We start from the raw sequence: 26,523 nt of genomic DNA, 5'->3' as shown, positions 1-26,523 counted from the left end.
TCGCAATCCCAAACGGGAAGTGTTCTAAATCATTTCCAGCGAGCAAGTACCTCAGGTTTGTTGGGCCTAATGCCAGCCCGCAAAGCCACGCTCTAAAGCAAGCTTCTAGTGACGGATGACAGAGTTAAATTCTAGCCTTTCAGCAGAGACTTGCTGTGCTATTTATGGAGACTGTTAGGAACACGGAAAAACACGCCGAAAATAAAAGTCGCAACCGCAAAATTAAGGTTTACAAAGTTAGCTTTAAATAATTGATTGTGAAAAAGCGAAAGGGAGGAAAAAGACGAGCTCGGGACTGAGCTCCGTTCTCCTGGTGGGAGCTCCTTGGGACACAGTTCTTTCCCCTGGGGAACGGCTTCCCACCCTCCAACTGCTCTTCTCACCCAAGTCGCTGTATCTCCGGCTGAATCCCCACGAGGCAGCCGATCTGCCGCACCCCAGCCCTTCGAGGAAGTTAGGTCAAGGTAGATGGATGGATGGGGCAGTGGGGTAACGGCTGCCAAACTTCCCGGGAATCCATGTCTGTCACCACATTCTGGCAACACCCCCACATCACCGTCATCCAAAGTTTCAATGGACCATGAAATTACCAGATAGTTACTCTCCTCTTGTTCAAATCTCCTCCAAGAGGCCTTCCCAAACTAAGCCCCACTTTTCCTTCTAGACTGTGAGCCCAGTGTTGGGCAGGGACCGTCTCTATATGTTGCCAACTTGTACTTCCCAAGCGCTTAGTACAGTGCTCTGCACACAGTAAGCGCTCAGTAAACACGATTGATTGATTGACTGAATGATTGACTGTACACATGTACATACTTGTACATATGCACTATTCTATTTATTTTGTTAATGATGTGCATATAGCTTTAATTCTATTTGTTCTGACTATTTTGACACCTGTCCACATGTTTTATTTTGTTGCCTGTCTCCCCCTTCTAGACTGTGAGCCCACTGCTGGGTAGGGACCATCTCTACATGTTGCCAACTTGTACTACCCAAGCGCTTAGTACAGTGCTCTGCACACAGTAAGCGCTCAATAAATACGATCGATTGACTGATTGATTGATTGTACACATACCTGTACATATGTACTATTCTATTTATTTTGCTAATGATGTCCATTTAGCTTTAACTCTATGTGTTCTGATGACTTGACACCTGTCTACATGTTTTGTTTTGTTGCCTGTCTCCCCCTTCTAGACTGTGAGCCCACTGCTGGGTAGGGACCACCTCTACATGTTGCCAACTTGCACTTCCCAAGCGCTTAGTACAGTGCTCTGCACACAGTAAGCGCTCAATAAATACGATTGAACGAATGAATGTACATAGCGTACTGCACAGACAGCTTGGAAGAGTACGATACCAGTGAAAGATTAGACCCCTGCCCTTCAGCAGTGCTTATTAGCCTAATGAAGGAGGCGGGCAGACATAACTTACTTGTAAATAGTGGAAGCTCGAGACAAGCCCAAGACTGGTAGTGGTGGGAGAATATTGATCCGTTCATTCAATCGTATTTACTGAGCACTTACTGTGTGCAGAGCACTGTACTAAGTGTTTGGGAGTACAATCTAACAATAAACACACTCCCTGCCCACAAGCAATAAAAGATGAGTAGATGAATAAGTAAAAAAAGAAAGCACTATAAATAAATGGATACACAGGGGCTAAGGATCACTATACAAACAAGCACTGGGGTAGATACAAGTCAATCAGGTAAAGTGCAGAAAGTAGCTGTTGGGTTGACACGACCTGAAGTGGGGGAAATTAATTGGAGAAAGTCAAAAGGACCTGGTTCCAATCCCGGCTCCACCACTGGTCTGCTGTGTGGCCTTGGGCACATCATTCAACTTCTCTGTGCCTTATCTGTACAATAGGGATTAAAATGGTGAGCCCCACATGAGACATAAACTGTGTCCAACCTGATTTGCTGGTATTTACCCCAGCATTTAGTACAGTGCCGGGCACCTAGTAAGCATTTAATAAATACCATTAAAAACAGAAAACGTGCAAGTGAGTTTCCAGTGGATTTGAAGGGAAGGGCATTCCTTTCCAATGGCCAACCATTTGGAATTCACAGTAAGAATAATAACCACACAGCATTTTCATCAAACGGCAGTATACTTATATTTTCTTCATTTTCACGCTAGTGTGACTATTCCAAAGAAGACGGGAACGCTACACATGAGAACCAAATGGATGGTTATCACAGATCCTTCACATCCCGGCCTCTCCTTCTGCTTCTTCAGTATTGCCAGAGAAGGGTGGGCAGATTGTCTCTTGACTGGCTGCTAAACCGTTGGAGGTGCCAATTTTCAACTCACACAAATAATCTGCTGTGATGGTTAGATGGGATTTCATCCAATTTTCTTTTTGTTTTTTATTCAGACTTATTTTCTTCTTTGAATACTCTGCACTGTCAACTATCATTCGGCACGATCCGATCTAATTAGGAGTCCTGGACTTGACATTAGCTTCAGCCTGGCTCTGCAGTATTTCAGCCAATAAAGCAATACTACATGGGGCTTCTGGGGTGTAATGCTAGACATCTTTCTGCCTTAGTAAATGTGGCTCCCATCCTCTGGAGCACTTAATGTTGCATATCATAAAGTGGATTTGGTCTACGCTTTGCTCAGCAAGTCCTTTGAGCCCCGAAACAAGGCTGTAATCTAGACTGTGAGCTCCTTTAGGGCAGGGAACTTGCCTACCAACTATGTTATACTGTACTCTCCCAAATGCTTCGTTTAGTGGACTGAACAATAATAATAATAATAATGATGATGTCATTTATTAGGCACTTACTATGTGCAAAGCACTGTTCTAAGAGTTGGGGAGTTTACAAGGTGATCAGGTTTTCCCACGGGGGGCTCACAGTCTTAATCCCCATTTTACAGATGAGGGAACTAAGGCCCAGAGAAGTGAAGTGACTTGCCCAAAGTCACACAGCTGACAAGTGGTGGAGCCGGGATTTGAACCCATGACCTCTGACTCCAAAGCCCGGGCTCTTTCCACTGAGCCATGCTGCTTCCCCTGTAAGCAAACAGTAAACACAATAAATACAGCTGATCAATTCTCCAAGGTGCGGAACATTTAACTCTCTGAAGAGGCCTAAAGAAGATACTTGCCCCTTGAGCTACAGGCAAACAGCTTCCTTGTGTTCAGCTTTTTGCAGTGGCGATAAATTTTTAGAACAGAAGTAGGGCAATTTGTCATGGGAAATACACGATAAATGACAAGATGCTTGCAAGACATAAAAAAAAATCCTACAAATCAAAATGAAATGGTTCTGTCTTTTGTAGAAATAGTAACGTAGCTCAGCTCCGGTTTTTTCAAACAGGGCTAAGAGCTCACCCATTATCACCGTCAACCAAAGTGAGCATCCCTTGGTTGTTTGGGAGTCCCTTCAATCAATCAAACAATCAATCGTATTTATTGAGCGCTTACTGTGTGCACAGCACTGTACTAAGCGCTTGGGAAGTACAAGTACAACCTTCAAATGGTGGTGACTTCAATCAGTCGTATTCACTGAGCGCTTACTTTGTGCAGAACACTGTGCTAAGCATTTAGAGACCTGGCAACCCACTTTCGCAAGTTTTGGGGCTAGGCAACTGACTGGCAAGCTTTCTTCCCCACTTTCCCTTGTTCTTAAATCAGTTCACAGTATTTGCTGAGCACTTACTCTGTACAGAGCGCTGTACTGAGTGCCTGGGAGAGAAGAGCAGTGGTCAGCGACCCAGCCCCTACCCTCGAAGGATCTACAATCTAACGGAGAAGCTTATAGTCTTCTCAAGCGCCCCACCCATTCTGTAGCCAAGAAGGTGGATTAGCGGCCTCGGTAACTGAAATCTGGAAAACTGTTCTCTGTAGAAAAGCACCAGTAAAAACTGAGCTCTTCTGATCCACTTCTAGTGCTGACTTCAAAGCAGGTTTAACGATCTCTTTTGGATAGGCCCTTACGGAGGGGTGATGGGCTGAGCAGATCATCTGAAATGGATGTATAAGAAATCTTTCTGATTGATCAGTTTTTATGCACAGAAAGGTGAGGCAGTAATATAAATACTACCTGAATTGCCAGACAGTACTATAACTGGACTCTATGTAAAAGGGACGGCAGTCTTACATCAATCAATCGTATTTATTGAGCGCTTACTATGTGCAGAGCACTGTACTAAGTGCTTGGGAAGTACAAATTGGCAACATATAGAGACAGTCCCTACCCAACAGTGGGCTCACAGTCTAAAAGGAGGAGACAGAGAACAAAACCAAACATACTAAGAAAATAAAATAAATAGGATAGATACGTACAAGTTAAATAAATAAATAAATAGAGTAATAAATATGTACAAATATATATACATATATACAGGTGCTGTGGGGAAGGGAAGGAGGTAAGATGGGGGGATGGAGAGGGGGACGAGGGGGAGACACCTACATCCTTCAATCCCCTCTATTAAAAGGCATTCTAATCCCACCCCACCTTTTTTAAACAACATTCCTCATGTGGTACTTGGTCCTGAATTTATGGAATCTCTCCAGTGGTAGGGAGGAACAGCTGATTCATTCATTCATCCATTCAATCGTATTTCTTGAGCGCTTACTGTGTGCAGAGCACTGTACTAAGCGCTTGGGAAGTCCAAGTTGGCAACATATAGAGACGGTCCCTACCCAACAGCGGGCTCACAGTCTAGAAGGGGGAGACAGACAACAGAACAAAACATATTAACAAAATAAAATAAATAGAATGGTAAATATGTACAAGTAAAATACATAGAGTAATAAATCTGGACAAACATATATACAGGTGCTGTGGGGAGGGGAAGGAGGTGGGAGAACTAAAACAACACTTATACGGACATAACAGATAACTTTCAGACTCATTTAACAAAGAGAATACAGTGAGATTTCCTGAAAGGACTACGGCTAAGAACCACCTGGTGCTCTGGGAAATACCACTGCTGGTTCTAATACCACTACTTGGAAAGAATTCTTTAAAGTATTAAAAGGAAAAAAAAACATGGATTATAGGTATCTGCAGGAAGCAGAGTGGCCTAAGAAAAACGGCACGGGCCCGGCAGTCAGAGGGCCTGGGTTCTAATCCCGGCTCTTCCACTTCTCTGCTGTGTGATGTCGGGCAAGTCACTTCACTTCTCTGGGCCTCAGTTATCTCATCTCTAAAATGGGATGGTGGACCATGTGGGACATGGGCTGTGCCTGGCCCATAGTAAACACTTAACAAGTACCGTTCAAAAAAACACCAAACCATTGTCACTTAGCATTGTACAGATGCTATTCTGTATTCCATAAGCAATCATCATCATCATCAATCGTATTTACTAAGCGCTTACTGTGTGCAGAGCACTGTACTAAGCGCTTGGGAAGTACAAATTGGCAACATATAGAGACGGTCCCTACCCAACAGTGGGCTCACAGTCTAAAAGGGGGAGACAAAACCAAACGTACTAACAAAATAAAATCAATAATGGAAGCAGTGTTAGCCTAGTGGAAAGAGCATGCGTCTGAGAATCAGAGGACCTGGATTCGAATCCCTGCTCTGCCATTTGCCTGCTGGGTAACATTGGGAAAGCCTCTTTCCAAGCTTCCTCATATGAAAAATGGGAATTCAACACCTGTTGTCCCCCATATTGAGCCTGTGAGCCCCATGTAGGACAGGTAGTCTAACCAACCTGATTATCCTGTATCTAACCCATACTTCAGCAGATAGTGTTTAACAAAGACCACACACATTATAATTAATTACATTTCAACGACGGCAAAACCATTCCAAGTCGAAGACGTTCCATTTTCTCCCATGTACACACACCCAGGAGTTAGCGATGATTCACAAACTCCACATAATCTTGAGCGTGAGATTGCCTCAACAGAGTGTTTACAGTGAAGGCTGTCAGGTTTGAAGCCACATCTAAAACTGAGACAAAGTTACCATGGTGACCAGTGTCATCATCTCTTAGGAAGGGACCAGGATACATTAGCCCGGGGAGAACAACCACGAAAAAGACTCAAATAGCTTAATATTCTCCATTTGAATGCATTAGTTCCTGGAAACATAAGGTACTCTGCAGTCAATGGAAATTAACGGGACCTAAATTTGGAAATCCCAGAGGCGGAAAGCCAAATCCTAATTCTATATTTACCTTTTACCCTGCAGTTACTCAACATGCAGGATCTAGCGCTCTGTAATCCAATTCCAACCTACACCCATGTTCGTATTCTGACTGGGTTGGCTGTTTGAACTAATCCCCTCTGTGTGTCTTCTAAATGCCCCCCATTGCTAGCTCCAGGGGCCAAATGTTTACCGCCAGACTCCTTTTCTGCAGTAACTGAAAGTTCACCTTCCCTCGCCCTTAACCAGGATCTCGACTAAATCGTAAATCACATCACACTTACCCTTAGCGGCTCTGCTGAGCTACAACCAATATCATTCGGATGAACGCTGCCATCCTGGCTCTAAGCAAAAATGGCATAGCTCAAGAGGATTATTAAAACAATTATGGTATTCGTTTTAAGTGCTCGCTACGTATCAAACAACACTGTTCTGAGCGCTGAGATAGATACAAGTCGGACACAGCCCCTGTCCAACATGGGGCTCGCAGCCAAAGTACGAGGTAGAACGGGCACTGAATCTCCCTGTTACAGATGCGGCAACTGAGGTGCGGAAAAATGAATCGACTTGCCCAGGGTCACACAACTGACAAGTAGCACATCTACGGTTGGAATCCAGGTCCTCTGGCTTCCAGTCTTACGCTCTTCCCACTAAGTCACGCTGCTCCTCATTAAGGGGACGAAATGGAAAGACTATAGTGATAATAATAACAGCGATGGCACTTGTTAAGCACTTAACTATGCGCCAGGCACTGTACTAAGCGCTGGGGTTGATACAAGCAGATCGGGTTGGACACAGTCCCTGTCCCCATGTAGGGCTCACAGTCTCAATCCCCATTTTAGAGCTGAGGTAACTGAGGCCCAGAGAAGTGAAGTGACTTGCCCAAAGTCACACAGCCGACAGGTGGCCAAGCTAGAAATAGGACTTGGACTTCCCAAGCGCTTAGTACAGTGCTCTGCACACAGTAAGCGCTCAATAAGTATGACTGAGTGAGTGAATGAATGAACAAATGCCATCATTATTATTTTGGGACAACATGGTGGAGCCAAAATTCTGTTTGTTCTGACAATTTTGACACCTGTCTACATGTTTTGTTGTCTGTATCCCCCTTCTAGACTGTGAGCCCACTGTTAGGTAGGGGCCGTCTCTATATGTTGCCAACTTGTACTTCCCAAGTGCTTAGTACAGTGCTCTGCACACAGTAAGCGCTCAATAAATACGATTGAATGAATGAACCCATGACCTTGACCCATGACCCATGACCACCCCCTCGTCCCCCTCTCCATTCCCCCATCTTACCTCCTTCCCTTCCCCACAGCACCTGTATATATGTATATATGTTTGCACATATTTATTACTCTATTTATTTATTTATTTATTTTACTTGTACATATCTATTCTATTTATTTTATTTTGCTAGTATGTTTCGTTTTGTTCTCTGTCTCCCCCTTTTAGACTGTGAGCCCACTGTTGGGTAGGGACTGTCTCTATATGTTGCCAATTTGTACTTCCCAAGCGCTTAGTACAGTGCTCTGCACATAGTAAGCCCTCAATAAATACGATTGATGATGATGACCTTCTGACTCCCAAGCCCACGCTCTATCCAGATACAAGGTAGATACAAGGAGTCGGGCTGTCCTCTGTGGGACTCAGTCTTAATCCCCATTTTCCAGATGAGGGAACTGAGGCCCAGAGGAGCGAAGTGACTTGCCCAAGGTCACACAGCAGGCAAGTGGAGGAGCCCGGATTAGACTTCGACTTCGAATCGTTAGTCCCGGGAGCGCAGGGACTCCGACCTTCCCCGCCCCAACTCACTCAATACTATGAGAGAGTACCAATGGTTTCTACCGGAAAACCTACTCATGTGTTAGCATCCCTGGCAACTGAGGACAGGAAGATACATGCGAGGGAGAGAGGGGGGCATTTAGGGCAAGGGAATAAATGAACGAGGACAAATTGGCACATTTTGAAAAATACTCAGACTGGGAGGATACTGTCAAAAATATTTGAGTACCTTCTGGCATGTGAGCCCACTGTTGGGTAGGGACTGTCTCTATACGTTGCCATCTTGTACTTCCCAAGCGCTTAGTACAGTGCTCTGCACACAGTAAGCGCTCAATAAATACAACTGATTGATTGATTGGCATGCTCTATCATGCTAGGCCCAGCAGCGAGTTTATAAAGTTTTGAGACAATGCAGATCCTGTCTTTCTTCAAGAAATGGAAATACGTAAGAGTAATATCGTTGATAAATACTTCTAAATGAGCACTTAAACCTCAGTTTGTATCCAATTACTACAATGCTTTTGAATTTGGGAACAATTTCATCATCTCTTGAAAACGCGGGCCAGGATGACAAATGCAAAAGCAAGTGTTGGCTCCTGTCTTGTAAAGAGCTGGACAAGCCTCAACTATATGGTCCCTACTAATAGCTGGATTAATGGCTTTCAAATGGTACTGAGAACTCAAGCTCGTTATCTCCCAATTTAAAAACAGTGGCCAAGGAAGATTTTACTGAAGTGGAAACTGGCTGTGTTGCTCTTGAGTGATTTAGTAGCCTAGGAAGAACCAGGAGGAAGTACACTGTAAGCTGGTAAAGCACTGGAAATACTGGAAGCTGAAATGTAACTCTCCCTTCTTCCTAATGAAATTTACACCGCTTGGGAAATGAGAAGCAGCATGGTGTGAGTGGACAGACCACAGGCCTGGGAGTAAGACGGTCATGAGTTCTAATCCTGGCTCTGCCACATGCTTGCTCTGTGACCTTGGGCAAGTCACTTCACTTCTCAGGGCCTCAGTCACCTCGTCTGTAAAACAGGGACTGAGTTTGTAAGCCCCACGTGGGACAGGGACTGTGTCTAACTTGTTTTGTTTAGTACAATGCCTGGCACAGTGTAAGCGCTTAACAAATACCATCATTATTATTAATTGTTAAGAAGAGACTCAGGAGGGGATGGGGGGGGGGAAACAGTTGCACATATGTGTAACTTCTTATGGCTTTTGGGTCTTTGACTTAAGGAATTAATCATGGCCAAAGACCCCAACATTCATTCATTCATTCAATCATATTTATTAAGTGCTTACTGCATGTTTACTGAGAGCTTACTATGTGCAGAACACTGTACTAAGCGCTTGGAAAGTACAATTTAAGCATCTGTCAATCAATCGTATTTATTGAGCACTTACTGTGTGCAGAGCACTGTACTAAGCGCTTGGGAAGTACAAGTTGGCAACATATAGAGACAGTCCCTACCCAACAGTGGGCTCACAGTCTAAAAGGGGGAGACAGAGAACAAAACCAAACATACTAACAAAATAAAATAAATAGAATAGATATGTACAGGTAAAATAAATAGAGTAATAAATAAGTACGAATGTCATACCCAGAATAAGCCCTAACATTCAAATTGCAGCAATCCTGGCAAAGTCCCTGCTTTCATGTTCTAGTCAGAAGCAAGGGACTCAGGTAGCTTTTCAGCCCAGAGCTCCCTTCGCTTCCAAGCGTCTGGTCAACTGGAACCAACACACCCCCAAATTACGTGGGCCTGGGGTCAATTCTTTAGCCTCTTCACATTCTGCCTTGTCAAAAGAGTTAATTGGCACAAGGTACTTTTGAGGTAAAAAAAAAAAAAGCGCCTTATAATGCAATGGTTGCCCTCTGATAAGAAGGGGAGGCAGTGCATTAAGAAAAACACCTGTGAACTGGAGAAGTGAGCGAGCAATGCTTAAAGGCTCTTGATGCAGTGCCTGACACTCATTCCCCACCCAGCCCTCCTTCAGGTGCATGGGACTGGGTACGAAGTGAAGAGGACCTACTTGATTTGGGTGTCTTTGCTGCCCCTCTGACAGATGCAATCACACGGAACTGAGGTGATTCACCTGTCAAGACAGGGGACAACTAAACTCAGTAGCAACACAGAAAAAACAAATACCAAAGAAAATCAATTCCATTAAAGTTCTGGCTTTTTTTTTAATGGTATTTGTTAAGTTCTTACTATGTTCTAAGTGCTGGGGTAGATTCAGAGTAGTCAGGTTGGACACAGTCACAATTCCCATTTTACAGATGAGGTAACTGAGACACACAGAGAAGTGAAGTGACTCGCCCAAGGTCACACCGCAGACAAGTGGTGGAGCAGGAATTAGAACCTAGGTCTTTCTCGCTTCCAGGCCCATGCTCAATCCACTAGGTCACGCTGCTTCTCTCACAGCCCTGATTACCTTAACACACTGAATTATTCATCGAGAACGGCCGGGAAATCGGAAAATATTTTTAGCCCCTCTTAAAAATATTGGTGTATGTTTGAGTTCACTGTACTGGCAAGCATCTCATGCTTTAACCCACCCACCAGAATAGAGAGATGCAGGGGGAATCATAGACAAGAGAAGGTGACTGCGATAATAGGGCACCATCCCAGGCCCTGCGCTGGGCGGGAAGGGAGTGGGACCATGGATCAATCAATCAATCAATCGTATGTATTGAGCGCTTACTGTGTGCAGAGCACTGTACTAAGCGCTTAGGAAGTGCAAGTCGGCAACATATAGAGATGGTCCCTATCCAACAGCGGGCTCACAGTCTAGAAGAGGGAGACAGACAACAAAACCAAACATGTTAACAAAATAAAAGAAATAGAATAGATATGTACAAGTAAAATAAATCAATAAAAAGAGTAATAAATATGTACAAACATAAATCACGTGGATGTCTGTGTCCAGGGATAGCTTTTGGCCTCAGTCTCACGTTCCTGCCGGGAAAGCGGCAGGACCACCAGGCTGGGTGGCCAGGTGTGGGCCCCAGCTCCAAACCACTTATAGACAGATCTGTAATTTCTTTAGTTATATTAATGTCTATCTCCTCCTCTACACCGTAAGTTCACTGTGGGTAAGGAATGTGTCTTTTACATTGCTATATTGGACTCTCCCGAGTGCTTAGTACAGCGCTCTGCACACAGTAAGCGCTCAATAAGTACGACTGAATGAATGAATGAATGAAAGATAGATGCAAATGAATCAGGTTGGACACAGTCCCTGCCCCACATGGGACTCAGTAAGTAGGAGGGTGGACAGGTATTGACTCTCCATTTGACAGCTGGGGAAACTGAAGCACAGAGATGTGAGGGGACTCGTCCAATGTTACACAGCAAGCAACTGGCAGAGCCGAGATTCGAACCCAGGTCCTCTGAATCCCATGCCCACGCTCCTTCATCTCATCACGATTTTCCAACACCGTTTGTGCTCGGGAGCAGAGCCCCACAACAACGTCCTCCCCAGCTCCCTGTAGGCCTCCTGGTGGCCCCTGGACACCAATCAATCAATCAATCAATCAATCAATGGCGTTTATTGAGAGCTTACTATGCGCAGAGCACGTACTTAGTGCTTGGGAGAGCATGATACAACATAATTAGCAGGCATGTTCCCTGCCCATATCGGGCTTACAGTCTAGAGGGGAGGGATACAAGGCATTTAGCTTTATCTCCCTTTTTCACAAAATGAAAAACTGAAGGACAGCTCCCGGTCACTGAGCCTTATCCCAGCATCTACACAGATGAATGCCTGTTTCAGTGTTTAATTGCTCTTATAATTCTTTTTGCCTAATCCAACTCTTTTTCAGCTCATTTCCTCTTAGAGAAGGAGAATATTTAGAGAGAGTGGGAGAAGAACATGATAACCCTTCTTAAACTGGAAGTTATTTAATTCACTTTTTCTTCCCTAGCCCCAATCCCCCCAATTCCTTTAATCCTCTTTCATAGAGCTAACTGTCTTCCCTTCAGATGATTCCATTGCTCTTTTCTGGATCCACTCCAGTTTCTCCACGGCTTTTTTATAAAAGGTGTCGGCAAAATCTGTACACATTATTTTAGCAACATGGTAGAGAAGCAGCATGGCTCAGTGGGAAGAGCCCGGGTTTTGGAGTCAGAGGTCATGGGTTCGAATCCCGGCTCCGCCACATGTCTGCTGTGTGACCTTGGGCAAGTCACTTAACTTCTCTGAGCCTCAATTACCTCATCTGTAAAATGGGGATTAAGACTGTGAGCCCCACGTGGGACACCTTGATCACCCTGTATCCCCCCCAGTGCTTAGAACAGTGCTTTGCACATAGTAAGCGCTTAACAAATGCCATCAAAAAAAAAAAAAGAGCAGGGGCATGTGAGTCAGAAGACCTGGGTTCTAATTCCAGCTCTGCCATTTGTCTGCTGACATTGAGCCAGTCACTTAATTTCTCTGGGCCTCAGCTGCCACATCTGTAAAATGGGGATTAAATCCTACTCTCCTCCACTTAAACTGTCAGCCTTATGTTGGGCAGGGACTGTGTCTGACATGATTATCTTGCATCCCAGAACTTACTACAGTATTCAGCACAGTGTAAGCACTCGACAATTACTACTGCTATTATTATTAATGACAGGTCTGATCAATATAGAGCATAGAGCGAGCCTTCCTTCTGTATGGGATTTGGTGGAAAGAACCCCAGGCTAAGTGTCTAGTGGATAATATATTCATGTATGTATCAATGGATAATGCATCCTTGTATGTTTTTAATGGATCATATATGAGGTCTGTGATGACATGCTTGGTTGCCTTTGCAGTGATATATTCTGCTGCATTTATGAATGTCGATATATGCGTTCCCAGTAGATCAGTGGGTGTGTATCACATTATCACGAGCAAGAGACTCTCTCTCAGTGACACTCACGGACAGATACAATCTCATCTTCGGCGGCACCGTCTCTGAACCGAAGGACAGCTCAACTCTCCTTCCTCTGCTCTTTGTCTTTCTCCGACTGCCTGTTTGAATCTGTAACCCGGTGATGTCTCCTACTTCCTCTGCTATCACTCCCTGCAGTTCTACAGAGAAGGAACCATTCACAGTTGAGAGAGGCTGTTCTAAGCCCCGGGTGGCACAAAAGCTTTCTGTTCGAGATGAAACTCCGCTTATTCTCTACAAGAACAAAGGAGAGCCACACGATACAAGGGAGCCGTGATTTCTCAAGAAAAAGGACAGCTGAAATCCAACTATGCAAATTTGCCTCATTTGAATCTCTTCTGTCACTAAATCTCCTCTCAGGTCAGTGGTAGCCAATGTGACTTGTTTTCCCCACACTAGCCCTGATATACCAGCTTTCTGGCAGCCCAGGGGCAAGATTTGGCAACTGGTAAATATACGAGCCTCTCTCAGGGTTGCACCTGCAGATTTTCCAGGGCTCCACCAGTCTCGGCTACGGGACGGAGAGTCGGGCAGAGGAGCTTGGCCAGTGGCTTTTGTTAGTATGTTTGGTTTTGTTCTCTGTCTCCCCCTTTTAGACTGTGAGCCCACTGTTGGGTAGGGACTGTCTCTATATGTTGCCAATTGGTACTTCCCAAGCGCTTAGTACAGTATAGTAAGCGCTCAATAAATACGATTGATTGATTGACTGAGTGGAAGGCAATCCGCTACAAGTCCAAACTCCCCTGTGCTGGGCAGCAGCAGCGTGGGAGAGAGTTGAGGGGGGAGACTCAAGTTGACCGTGCAGAAGGAGGCCGTGGTAAACCACTTCCGTAATGGGACCACGAAAACTCTCTGGATACTCTCTCCCAGAATGACTGCGGATGGAGGTGGGGCGTCCTGGGAGAGAAATGCCCATGGCGTTGCTACCAGTCGGAGACGACTCGACAGCGTAAGACAAGACAAATACAGGCAAAGACACGCGTGGTCTAGGGGCATTCCACTGCACGTCGTCGGACACGTGCGTGACCCCCCCAGGTTACTGAAGGCAGGGAGTCGGCCAAGATCAGCCCCAGCTAGTCACCCCATTTCCATGACTGTTTTGACAGAAAGTGGCAAGGTGGACGGGTGCCAACACACTGCTCTTCGGGCCTTCACGATTTCAGACGGAAGCTCGGGGGAACAGCTGTCGCTTACTCCATAAGCAAAAAAAAAAAAAAAAACCCAAGAGCCACCTGCTAATGACAGTTACTCAATTAAGCAACTCTTGTGCCATTAGGAGAGGTCTGCAAGTACTAAAATTGCACACAGCAATCTAAGAGTTCACGTGGTGTATTCTGTACTCTGAATCACAGTGACTAATTTCTCAAATGGGGTTATTTGTGGCAGAAAAGTACACGGAGCCCATTTTGTACTCCTAGTGTGCACCGTATCATTTTTTGTGAAATATCCCATCCTTTTCTTTTGACTCTTTCTTTTATTGGTGTCAGTTTTTACAGGGGTCATGGGTTCGAATCGCAGCTCCGCCAATTGTCAGCTGTGTGACTTTGGGCAAGTCACTTCACTTCTCTGTGCCTCAGTTCCCTCATTTGTAAAATGGGGATTAAGACTGTGATCCCCTGTGGGACAACCTGATCAATCAATCAATCAATTGTATTTATTGAGCACTTACTGTGTGCAGAGCACTGTACTAAGCGCTTGGGAAGTACAAGTACAACCTTCAACCTCCCCAGCGCTTAGAACAGTGCTTTGCACATAGTAACCGCTTAATAAATGTCATTATTATTATTATTATTATCTGGGATAATTAAGGGGAATACTGAACCTGGCAGATATAGATTTTTCCCTTTATGACTTTAACCCCAATTATTTTGCTTTCTGCTTCAGCTATTCTGGAGAACTGGGGATCAAACTTGTCACACTGGAACAGTGTAAATATTAGCATTGTAACTGCCAGACTAGAAAGTCTCCACCGGCTCTAAGACTAATGCTAACAATGGGGTTTCCAATCAGTTTTTAGACACTTGAGAGTTGCCCAAGAAAAACTGTTTGCAATTCTTTTCTAGTATTCAAACTAAATTACCCTTTGTAATTGGATGGTGTGCAATCAAATCAATCAGTGGTATTTACTGAGCATCTACTGTGTGCAGACCGTGAACTAAGCACTGGGGGGGATACAACAGAACAGAGCTGGTAGGCACGTTCCCTGCCCACAACAAGCTTTCAGTCTAGGGGACAAAGACGTTAAGATCGATTACAGATCTGTAGCTTTACACATAGTAAGCGCTTAACAAATGCCATTATTATTATTATTATTATTATTATTATATATTATATTATTATATAATATATACTATTATATATTATATATAATATTATATTGTATATATTATAATAACAAGCGCTTACTATTACCTATACATATGTTCTGTGGGGCTGAGGGTGGGATGACTATCAAGTACTTAAAGGGCAAAAATCCAAGCGCATAGGCTGTGCAGAAGGAAGAGGGAATGTGGGAATTTAAGGCTTGGGAATGTGGGAATTTAAGGCTTACTCTGGGATGACGTCTTGGAGATGTGAATTTAATAAGGCTTCGAAGGTGGGAAAACCGGTGGTCTGTCGTAGATGAAGGGGAACAGTGTACTTGGGCAGTGGTTCGGCAGCAAGATAGATGAGACTGATGCTCAGTGAGAGGAACTTGGCTTCTCATCCAGACTCTGCCATTTCTCTGCTGTGTGACCCTCATCACGGCAGATGGGGATTAACATCGTGAGCCCCAATGTGGGACAAGGGCTGTGTCCAACCTGGTTAGCTTGCATCTACTCCAGTGCTTAGTACAGTGCCTGGCACACAGTAAGCACTTAACCAATACCATTAAAAAAAACAAAGTGAGTAAGGAGTGAAGTCCAGGCTGACTTGGACTTCTAGGGACAAGCTAACATGTCTCTGCAGCAGAACAGGACAGCTAAAGAGAAAATTTGCCCAACTTCAAGTGTTGTTACCCTCCCTCCACAGGCTCACAAAGAACACAATTCAGAGGTGTCAGGCCATCCAGTGTTCTGCCATCAGTCCCCCTTGGACTACCACCTGGCACCACTGGCTGTTACTGGGGTGATGCCAACATGCTTTCAGGCTAGCAGAAGCTTACCATAATATGGTCTGGTTATCCATTGCACCCAGTATTTCTTTCACATTATTGGTGTTCAACTTTTTTTCTTTTTTTCTGTCTGAGTGGAAATGTTGGTAATCCCATCCTTCGGCTACCCTTCCCACCGTCTCACTTCAGTGCTGGAATGGCTATGGATTTATTCCGAATCATTTAGTTTGGGTGAAGATTTCCAAAGGCTCCCACATAATCCAAGCAATTGCTAGCTTTACAATACCAGGACGCTTGCCAAAAGAAGAGCATTTAAGACCAACGTGAGTTGGACAGATCATCTGGGGCTTTGGAGTGGACCCGGAATTTCCTTTGCACAAGTATAACAATGCAACTTTCATCCTACCTGAAATCACAGGCTGTGGTCAACTCGGCTCCTCCACCCATTGCTCTTCCTTCAATTAATGCGACACTTATTAAAGGCAACCTGCACATTGGAGAAAAATATCATAGAGAGATGCTAGTACTGATTTTCGAAGAAAAGGTCTCGTGTCACGGAGCCCCCGTCATTATAAGGGACGCTGGTCCTAAAAGACCACAAGATGCTACCTTGAGGTCGAGTGCGATCTAACCATTCAACTTCAATGTACAACTGGCAAAAAAACATGATATCCAACTGAATATATAATGTGCAGTCAGAAAAAGTACACTGGAATGGGGTTGCGAAGGGGGAGAGAGGGGAAATGGGGGGAGAGAGAGCGAGGAGAGAGAGGGAGGGGGAAGAAGGGGGAGAAAGGGGATATGGATGGGGAGACAGAAGGGAGAGGAGAGAGGGGAGAGAAGGAAAAGATGGGTGGGGGAAAGAGACGGAGGGAAGGAGGGGGGAGAGAGAAGGGGAAAGGATGAGGGAAAGGGAAGGGGAGAGGGAGGAGAAAAAGGGGAGAGGGAGGGGGAGAGAGAGGGGAAGAGAGGGAGGAGGGAGAAGGGAAGGAGAGAGGGAGAGGGAAGGGAGGGAGGAAAAAGGGGGGAGAGGGAGGGGAAGAGGAAGAGGGCAAGGGGTGGGGACAGAGAGATCAGAAGTAACAAGAGGAAGCATCAAATTATGGGCTTGATGATGATGTCTTGGTTAAGCACTTACTATGTGCCAACCACTGTTCTAAGTGCTGGAGTAGACACAAGATAATCAGGTTGTCTTGTGTTGAGCTCCCAGAATAAAATAACGCACAACACTCATTAGCCTTGTAGTAGCAGTGGCATTAATGGAATGCAATGCACTTGGGAAGTTCAACAGGAACACAAGATACATTCCCTGCCCACAAAGGATTTGCACTCTTAGGACAAGGAACTTAGATTCTTACCACACTACAGAATGCTCGGTTTAACAGGGAATATGTCCACTAATTCTGCTGTACCGTACTCTCCCAAGCACTTACTACAGCGCTCCGCACATAGTAAGCGCTCAAAAAATCCCACTGAATGATTAACAGATTCAGCTTCCACAACCTCACTTTGCTCATCCTCTCAAAAGGAAACGCTGGAAGCTGTTTAAACTCCATATTGTTTGCGACCTGACTGCAAGGGAGGTCAGGAGTTTCAAATCTCTTGCCCATAGTGAATAAAAAGAAAATGGAAAAGCTGCTCCACAGATAAATCCTTCATCACGGTCGCCACTGATATTTGGAATCAATCAGCAGCTTTCAATTCTGGAACAAACCATCAAAAAGCAAAGGGGGCGTCGGCGGGGAGCCGGCCGACGGCTGGGGAAGCCCCCACCCTTCATCATCATCATCATCATCAATTGTATTTATTGAGCGCTTACTGTGCGCAGAGGACTGTACTAAGCGCTTGGGAAGTACAAGTTGGCAACATATAGAGACAGTCCCTACCCAACAGTGGGCTCACAGTCTAAAAGGGGGAGACAGAGAACAAAACCAAACATACTAACAAAATAAAATAAATAGGATAGATATGTACAAGCAAAATAAATAAATAAATAAATAGAGTAATAAATTTGTACAAACATATATCCATATATACAGGTGCTGTGGGGAAGGGAAGGAGGTACGATGAGGCGGATGGAGAGGGGGACATTGCCAAGGAAATGCCTCTTCCTTCCACCTGTTCCCACCTGCCAGGCCTCCAGGAAGTGACAAGGAGCAGTGTGGCCTAGTGGAAAGAGCATGGGACTGGGATGATCTGGGTTCTAATCCCGGCTCCTCCGCTTGCCTGCTGTGTGTGTGACCTTAGGCCAGTCACTTCACTTCACTTCTCTGGGCCTCAGCTTCCTCATCTATAAAATGGGGAATCACTGCCTGTTCTCCCACCTACTCAGGCCGCGTGCCCCATTTGGGACAAGGGACTGTGTCCGACCTGATTATCTGCCCCAGTGCTTAGAACAGTGCTTGACACATAGTAAGCGCTTCAACATGTATAATAATGAAGATTATGGTAACAATAATCATAAAACAGTGCCTATAAACTATGACAGTGGGGAAGGTGGTGGCCAGTTTAAACCAAGGACAACCCTGCCTGGATGGGTGAGGAGCAGGATTATGCTCCCCTAATAGTAATCAACTGCTACTGTTACTGTTTTCACTTTTATTGAACAAGTCCTTGTTATCTGTGTGTATGTGTGTGACTTGACACCTGTCCACATGCTTTGTTTTGTTGTCTGTCTCCCCCTTCTAGACTGTGAGCCCATTGTTGAGTAAGGGACTGTCTCTATATGTTGCCAGCCTGTACTTCCCAAGCGCTTAGTACACAATAAGTGTTCAATAAATACAACTGAATGAATGAATGAATGAATGAGTGTGTGTGTGTCTGTTTGTGGGAGAGAGAGGAAGAGAGAGCCTTCTTTCCCTGTGAGTCTCTGCATCTACATCCACATCCTTGTATTTCTCTCCACTGTTCAGTACAATGCCTTGTATATTGTAAGGGCTTAACAAATGGCTTGACTGTTTTCTAGTATTTCTAGGCTGACTTAGCCCTCATTTCCCCAACCGTCCCGTCTGGCGTGTCACCTACGCACTTGGCTGGGTACCCCTTAAATACTCTGATACTGACCCCCGCTCCATATCACTTATACCCATATCTTTATTTTCCACTATTTCCCTTGTCTACAATTGATTTGAGCGTCTGCCTACCCCTGAAGACTGTAGGCAACTTGTAGGCAGGGATCCCGTCTACCATCTTCATTGTATTGTACTCTCCCAGGCACTTGATACAGTGCTCTGCACACAATGAGCACTCAATCAATATCACTGATTCACTGATTGATTGATAGGCACTGGGGAACCATGTACGAAAAAATAGGCACACCTACCTCATAAATCTGGTTAAGATGTTCTGCATAAACATGCATGTCTCGACCCCATCCTACAAACGAACATAAAAAAATAACCATGCAACCGTATCTTGCTTTCTGGATTTAGCCAGGGAGAACTTGCCAGATGTGACAGAGCCAGCCTGTCCACCCAGTCTTTCTTCCTTTGTTGGTGCCCGGTGCCCAAATAATGAACTGTACGTTTTCCTGGAATAATTGTTCTGTTGTCTTTTAAAGAACAATCGGCTCTATAAATCTCAAAAGAATATGTAATCAAGAAAGCGGCATATAAATAACAATGAAAAAAAATCCATTTATACAATTTAACGCAAAGACAACATACTCTTCTGTTAAGTTATCCTGAGGTGGATTCAGGATATCACTTCGTGCTGCAGATTTATAAAATAAGGAAAGCTTCACCTGGTGCAAATTCAGCCATGGTCCACCTCTTAAATTTACCACCCCAGAATTCCTTAAACCTCAAAGAAAACAGTACTCCTGGGGGGTTTTTTTGTTGTTTTTTAAATGGTATTTGTTAAGTGCTTACTAAGTGCCAGTCACTGAACTAAGCACTGGGGCAGATACAAGCTAATCATGTTGGACACAGTCCCTGTCCCGCATGGAGCTCCCAGTCTCAATCCCCATTTTACAGATGAGGTAACTGAGGCACAGAGAAGTGACATGGCCAAGGTCACACAGACAAGTTGTGGAGCCGGAATTAGAACCCAGGTCCTCCTGACTCCCAAGTCCCTGCTCTATGAACTAGGGCGCACTGCTTCTCCCTTATTTTATAGATTTATTGAAGCAATCTACATGGAGAGAACAAAATCTCTAATTTTGGGCTACCACTACAGAAAGTTGCTCTGTGAGCATATGAGCATCCTATATAGCAGTTCAGGTAGTCAATGAGGAGAATTCAAGCTATACGTTGGTTCTAATACCCTGATGATTATTCTGCTTCTCCTCTTAACGAAGTGAAAAATGCCTTCATTGACTAATGATGGTTTGAATAAAAAGCCTAAAATGCTAGAGCTCTTAGTGGGCCAGCGGCGGGGCCGAAGGGACAAAGGAGAGGAGGAGGGAAAATGGCAGGGCAAGGGAGAGGCAGACATAGACAGAAAGATAGTGAGAAGAGAGAAACCGAGTTTTCCTTCCTACTCCCCAACCCCTGCAAAAATGATCCAGCCAAAAAATACCTCAAGGAAAAGGTTAAAATCCAACTATGTTATATTGTACTCTCCCAAGCGTTCAGAACAGTGCGCACAGTAAGTGCTCAATAAAAATAAATCGACTGATTAAAGGAAAGGGAAGTTTGAGGTTCTATAGCCAAACCAAAAACAGAAAAAATCTACCCAACTGAGTGTGCCAACATCTACTGCTTAATAATAATAGTAATAATAATGATTGTGGTATTTGTTAAAGTGCTCACTATGTGCCAGGCACTGTACTAAGTGCTGGGGTGGATACAAGTAAATTGGGTTGGACACAGTCCCTGTCCCCTGCGAGGCTCACGGTCTCCCCATTTTCCAGATGAGGTAACTGAGGCCCAGAGAAGGGAAGTGATTTGCCCAAGGCCACACAGTGGACAAGTAGCTCTCTTCCTCCCTTCAAGGCCCTACTGAGAGCTCACCTCCTCCAGGAGGCCTTCCCAGACTGAGCCCTTTCCTTCCTCTCCCCCTCGTCCCCCTCTCCATCCCCCCCATCTCACCTCCTTCCCTACCCCACAGCACCTGTATATATGTATATATGTTTGTACATATTTATTACTCTATTTATTTATTTATTTATTTATTTATTTTACTTGTACATATCTATTCTATTTATTTTATTTTGTTAGTATGTTTGGTTTTGTTCTCTGTCTCCCCCTTTTAGACTGTGAGCCCACTGCCGGGTAGGGACTGTCTCTATATGTTACCAACTCGTACTTCCCAAGCGCTTAGTACAGTGCTCTGCACCCAGTAAGCGCTCAATAAATACGATGGATGATGATGATGAAGTAGCGGAGTTGGGATTAGAATTTATGACCTTCTGACTCCAGATCCGTGCTCTGCCCACTGTGCCACGCTGCTGACTCACTCCCGACCAATTTTGGGACCAGTTAATGTGTGCGGGCCGATCTTCACTGGCCAATGCCCATTTTTTGCTCAGGATGAGAGTCAAGCATTCTGCCATGCGAGGCCTCAAACCAAACCATCCGTGTACTTCCTCTTAGAACTAGTTTAACCCAAGCTGACACATTCATAAACTAAACAGAAATCATTTGGAGCTAGCCTCTGTAATCAAAAGGGAAGGAAGGAAATGACAGACCCAGAAAACCCCTACTTTGTGCCTCGGCAATAGATTTCCTTATAAAAAAAAAGATGAAAAATATCGGTTAAAACGTGATTGCATTTTATCAGAATTCCAAGTTTAATTCCGACTACTGAATCCATCACAGCTCAGCAAACAGACCCAGCTTGGAGAAGCCAACCAAATGCAAGATTACCAAATACGCAGATTCATAGCCATGACTACAAAGAGCAAAGTGTTCTATGGGGAAAGAAAACCCCCATTCACCGGAAGACTATTTATAGCTCAAAAATGGGTTAATCGTCTCAGGATATCGCAGCGAGGGGACAGAACAACCTGATTTAAACTTGCAGCTGCAACTTGTAAACATCTATGAGCCTTAGAAGTCAGAGGCCTAATTTTAAATCGGCTAACTGTTCCATTGACCTACGCCTCTACCCTTGGCATGGACAATTACGTGACATCAGGGTAACTGAAATATCACTTGGGATCTTCCGCACCCATCCTGCTTCTAACCTTGCTCCATTCTCACAACTGTGTATATTGCTACCACATGTAAGAGGTAGGGCAATTGGAATTTACGGGCAATTGCCTCTGATGTTTGATATTTGCCATTCATCCCACCTCCGATCCCACAGCACTTATGGACATATCTTTTAACTACCTACTATAAATTATTTATTTATATTGTCTGTCTTCCCTTCTAGCCTGTAAACTCATTATGGGCAGGGAATGTGTCTGCTATTTCTGCTGTACTGTACACTTTCAAGCGCTTAGTACGGTGCTCGGCACATAGTAAGTACTCAATAAATACCATGGCTTAATTGACTGGTGTCAATTTTTTATTATTTAGTGGGGTGCTACAGGCAGGCAAAGTAGGTGGTACAAGGAAGGACAGAGAAGGAAGATCGAGGGCACCATCGATCAATGGCATTATTGGGTGCTTATTGTGTGCGCTTACTCAGTAAACGCTCAATAACCACCGCTTATTGATCAACTGTCGAACACTTTACTAAGGCGCTTGGGAAAGGACAAGACAACAGTTGGAAGTAATAGCATTTATCATATGTTTACTGGCTGCAGAGCACGTCCCAAGTGCTGGGGAAGATTATACTGGTGGGAATTAGACAGAGTCCCTGTCCCTCGAGGGGCTGACAATCAACGAAAATAGGTCGCGGGGAGGACTGGAGATAGGCACACTGGGTAACAATAAAACACTAAAACAGCATAAGGGATCCAAAGGACAAATATGCAATACACAAAACTAAATTCCATAAGGAACTGTGGCTAGAGGAACAGAATTTGTCCCTGTGACTCAGAATCCACAGTACTGGCTGTGCAACCACTACCTTTCCCGGGCTTTGGAGTCAGAGGTCATGGGTTCGAATCCCGACTCCGCCAATTGTCAGCTGTGTGACTTTGGGAAAGTCACTTCACTTCTCTGTGCCTCAGTTACCTCATCTGTAAAATGAGGAAGACGACTGTGAGCCCCCCATGGGACAACCTGATCACCTTGTAACCTCCCCAGCGCTTAGAACAGTGCTTTGCACATAGTAAGTGCTTAATAAATACCATCATTATTATTATTATTACTACTGTTCTCCCTTACAAGCATTTGCCAGGTTTCTTCTATTTACCCAGAAAACTCTTTGAGCTATGAGAATTTTGGTGGTCCCAGATTAGTTTCTGATGTCAGGCGGTTCAAGCTGTTAATGATCCTTGCTCTGCACATAGTAAGCGCTTAATACCGTCATCATCATTATTATTATTATTATTATTATTATGATCCTTACTGGGCTCCAATTTACTATTTTTTCATTAGAAAAATCAAGGGGATTTTCACCTTAAAAACTTCTGAATGGATTTACCATTCAGAAGTTTTTATCCAGGGGGAATCCAGAATGAATGGATTCCCCCTTCTAGACTGTGAGCCCACTGTTGGGTAGGGACTGTCTCTATATGTTGCCAACTTGTACTTCCCAAGCGCTTAGTACAGTGCTCTGCACACAGTAAGCGCTCAATAAATACGATTGATTGATTGATATACAAATAACATCAGAAGGCAAATGAACTTAAGTCTAGATACCATCACGCTGACATACTAACAGAGAGACCATGCCAAGGGCCCATTTTGTGGGCATTATTATGCCCTAAACTAGACTTTCACCATGGATTCTGTCTGTCAAGCAAGTGGCCGGAGCCCCCCAAAGTCACTCAACAATCCAAAATTATTTAACTGGACAACGCTTCCTAAGATCCTGAATTAAAGAATGCCAGCAGAAGGATCAAGGGAACCCTAGGGGTAATTCTGAGACCACCTTCTTCCTGACCCCCCAGAACTACATGAGAGAGGAGATGCTTTCAGTCCGCCCGTGCCCTAAAATGTTCCAATAGGTTTCTGGGGGATATCTCCAGAGGAATCAAGTCCAGAATCAGATCCCCCAAAACACTTCTGGGGCCCAATCTTGGAGGGTCCAAACTGTCTCATCAGGGCACATGTCTACCAACTCTGTTATATTATACTCTCCCAAGAGCTTAGTACAGTGTTCTGCACACAGTAAGTGATCAATAAAAACGATTAATTGATTGGCCCTCCCTTAGGGATTCACCAAAATAAGAACCAGGAATATAGCCTGGCCCTCGCCCTCTGTCTGTGTCCAGGAGATGGCTTTTCATCCAAGTCCCTTTAAGGTTGAGGGGGTGGGGGAAAGGCATGAATAAATCACAGTACCAAAAAACGCACCACTTGAGGCATTCTGATTGTCACACCAAAGTGATTTGAAGAACTGTAATTGAGAACTTTGGAAAAAGATGAAAAGAGGGCTTCAAAGGCTTAGTACAGAGGTCTGCCCACAGTAAGTCCTCAAGAAATACGACTGACTGATTCAAAGCTGAGGAAATGGCAGTCAACCATATTTACTGAGCGCTTACTGTGTGCAGAGCACTGTACTTCTTGGGAGAGTACAAAATAACAATAAACAGATGTCCTGCATCTGGTCCATTACTTCAATCAGGAATGCTTCAGGATCACTCTCTTCCTCCAGCCCAAACTCTCAGCAGATCTAGTTTTAGAGGTTGGCCGGGACCAGTCCAGGTTCCGGAACCAGGAGAGGGGATGCACATCAAAGCAAACCACCAGCCACCCTGTCCCTCCCTCAAGGGGCTGACAATCCACAAAAATAGGTCAAGGGGAAGGGCTGGAGATAGGCACACTACATAAAATGAAACACTAATTGTCCTTTTGTCCAGTGGAAGAACCCCAGGCTCTTAGATGTCAAGGAATGCCCGCTGCTGCTTTTTTCGTGGCCCCACCCAACACTCTCTTCAAGGTCAAAAGCTCTTCAACTCACCTCTGGGGTTCCCAGCGCTTTCACAGCGTTTAGGTCAGAGCCCGAGCAGAAAGTGTTTTTAGCCCCATGGATGATAACGCCTTTTCCATCTGTCCAATTTTCTAATTCAATCACCTTCTCCAGAAGTTGTACCATCATTGCTCCTGCCAACGAAAAGTTAAAAACCGAGGTTATCTTCCGATGCTCAGTTTGAGGGTCTTTGGTGATCCCTAGAAACTTCCAACTCTTCCTAAAGGGCTGGAGTCTCCACACTCTGGGCATGTTACTCCCCTCCTCAAAAATCTCCAGTGGCTGCCTGTCAGCCTACTGTGAGCCCACTGTTGGGTAGGGACTGTCTCTATAGGTTGCCAACTTGTACTTCCCAAGCGCTTAGTACAGTGCTCTGCACACAGTAAGCGCTCAATAAATACGATGGAATGAACGAATGAACCTACGAATCAAGCAAAAACTCCTCACTCTCGGCTTCAAGGCTGTCCATCACCTCGCCCCCTTACCTCACCTCCCTTCTCTCCCTCTCCAGCCCAGCCCGCACCCTCCGCTCCTCTGCCGCTAACCTCCTCACCGTGCCTCGTTCTTGCCTGTTCCGCCGTCGAACCCCGGCCCACGTCCTTCCCCTGGCCTGGAATGCCCTCCCTCCACACATCCGCCAAGCTAGCTCTCTTCCTCCCTTCAAAGCCCTACTAAGAGCTCACCTCCTCCAGAAGGCCTTCCCAGACTGAGCCCTCTTTTCCCTCTCCTCCTCCCCATCCTCCTCCCTACCTCCTTCCCCACCCCACAGCACTCGTATATATATTTGTGAAGATTACTCTATTTATTTTACTTGTATATATTTACTATTCTATTTATTTTGTTAATGATGTGCATATAGCTTTAATTCTATTTGTTCTGACGATTTTGACACCTGTCTACGTATTTTGTTCTGTTGTCTGTCTCCCCCTTCTAGACTGTGAGCCCACTGCTGGGTAGGGACCGTCTCTATATGTTGCCGACTTGTACTTCCCAAGTGCTTAGTACAGTGCTCTGCACACAGTAAGCGCTCGATAAATACAATGGAAGGAATGAATGACATGAAAAGTCAGCAAAAAGAGGCTGGAATTTGGCTCCTGAGATGTCAAGAATCAAGACAGACTCAAACTCCTTCAAGAAAGGAGTCTGCTCCACTTTTCAACTCCTCTGAGTACCTGAGGAATAATAATAATAAACAATAATAATAATAATAATAACAACAGTGGTATTTTTTAAGTGCTTCCTATGTGCCAAGCTGAGTGCTGGGAAAGAAACAAGATCATCAGGTTGGACAAAGTTCCCGTCCGACATGGAACTCACAGTTTAAGTAGGCAGGCGTGCTTTGCACCCAGAAGGGACTCCAAAAAGACAGCGGACTACTTAGTGCAGTTTCTCTCAAAAACTCTCGTTCTGAATCAATCAATCATCTTCTAGACTGTGAGCCCACTGCTGGGTAGGGACCATCTCTATAAATTGCCAACTTGTACTTCCCAAGCGCTTAGTACAGTGCTCTGCACACAGTAAGCGCTCAATATGATTGAATGAATGAATGAATATTTATTGAGCACCTACTGAATAATCTTCCTATTACTAAGACGGACTGGGAAACAACCAATCGATAGGATCTGTTGAGTTTCCACAGGC

At 44.7% G+C, this 26,523-nt stretch overlaps 1 protein-coding gene across 2 annotated transcripts in view; it reads right to left on the bottom strand.

Annotated features, from left to right (window-relative positions):
* The window catches only part of ECHDC1 (ethylmalonyl-CoA decarboxylase 1), a 66,372-nt gene that overhangs the window by 21,621 nt on the left and 18,228 nt on the right, over positions 1-26,523 (bottom strand). For both annotated transcript variants that reach the window (XM_038759509.1, XM_038759518.1), the window contains exons 4-6: positions 24,874-25,016; positions 19,235-19,287; positions 16,319-16,399 (exon numbers count right to left, since the gene is read on the bottom strand). In XM_038759509.1, coding sequence (XP_038615437.1) covers positions 16,319-16,399; positions 19,235-19,287; positions 24,874-25,016 — 277 coding nt within the window. The remainder of the gene's footprint in view (positions 1-16,318; positions 16,400-19,234; positions 19,288-24,873; positions 25,017-26,523) is intronic.

Source organism: Tachyglossus aculeatus, chromosome 2 (genome assembly GCF_015852505.1).
Source record: "Tachyglossus aculeatus isolate mTacAcu1 chromosome 2, mTacAcu1.pri, whole genome shotgun sequence".
NCBI classification, from domain to species: Eukaryota; Metazoa; Chordata; class Mammalia; order Monotremata; family Tachyglossidae; genus Tachyglossus; species Tachyglossus aculeatus.
Note: the sequence above shows the minus strand (reverse complement) of the source record. Positions and strands in the feature narration are given on the sequence as shown.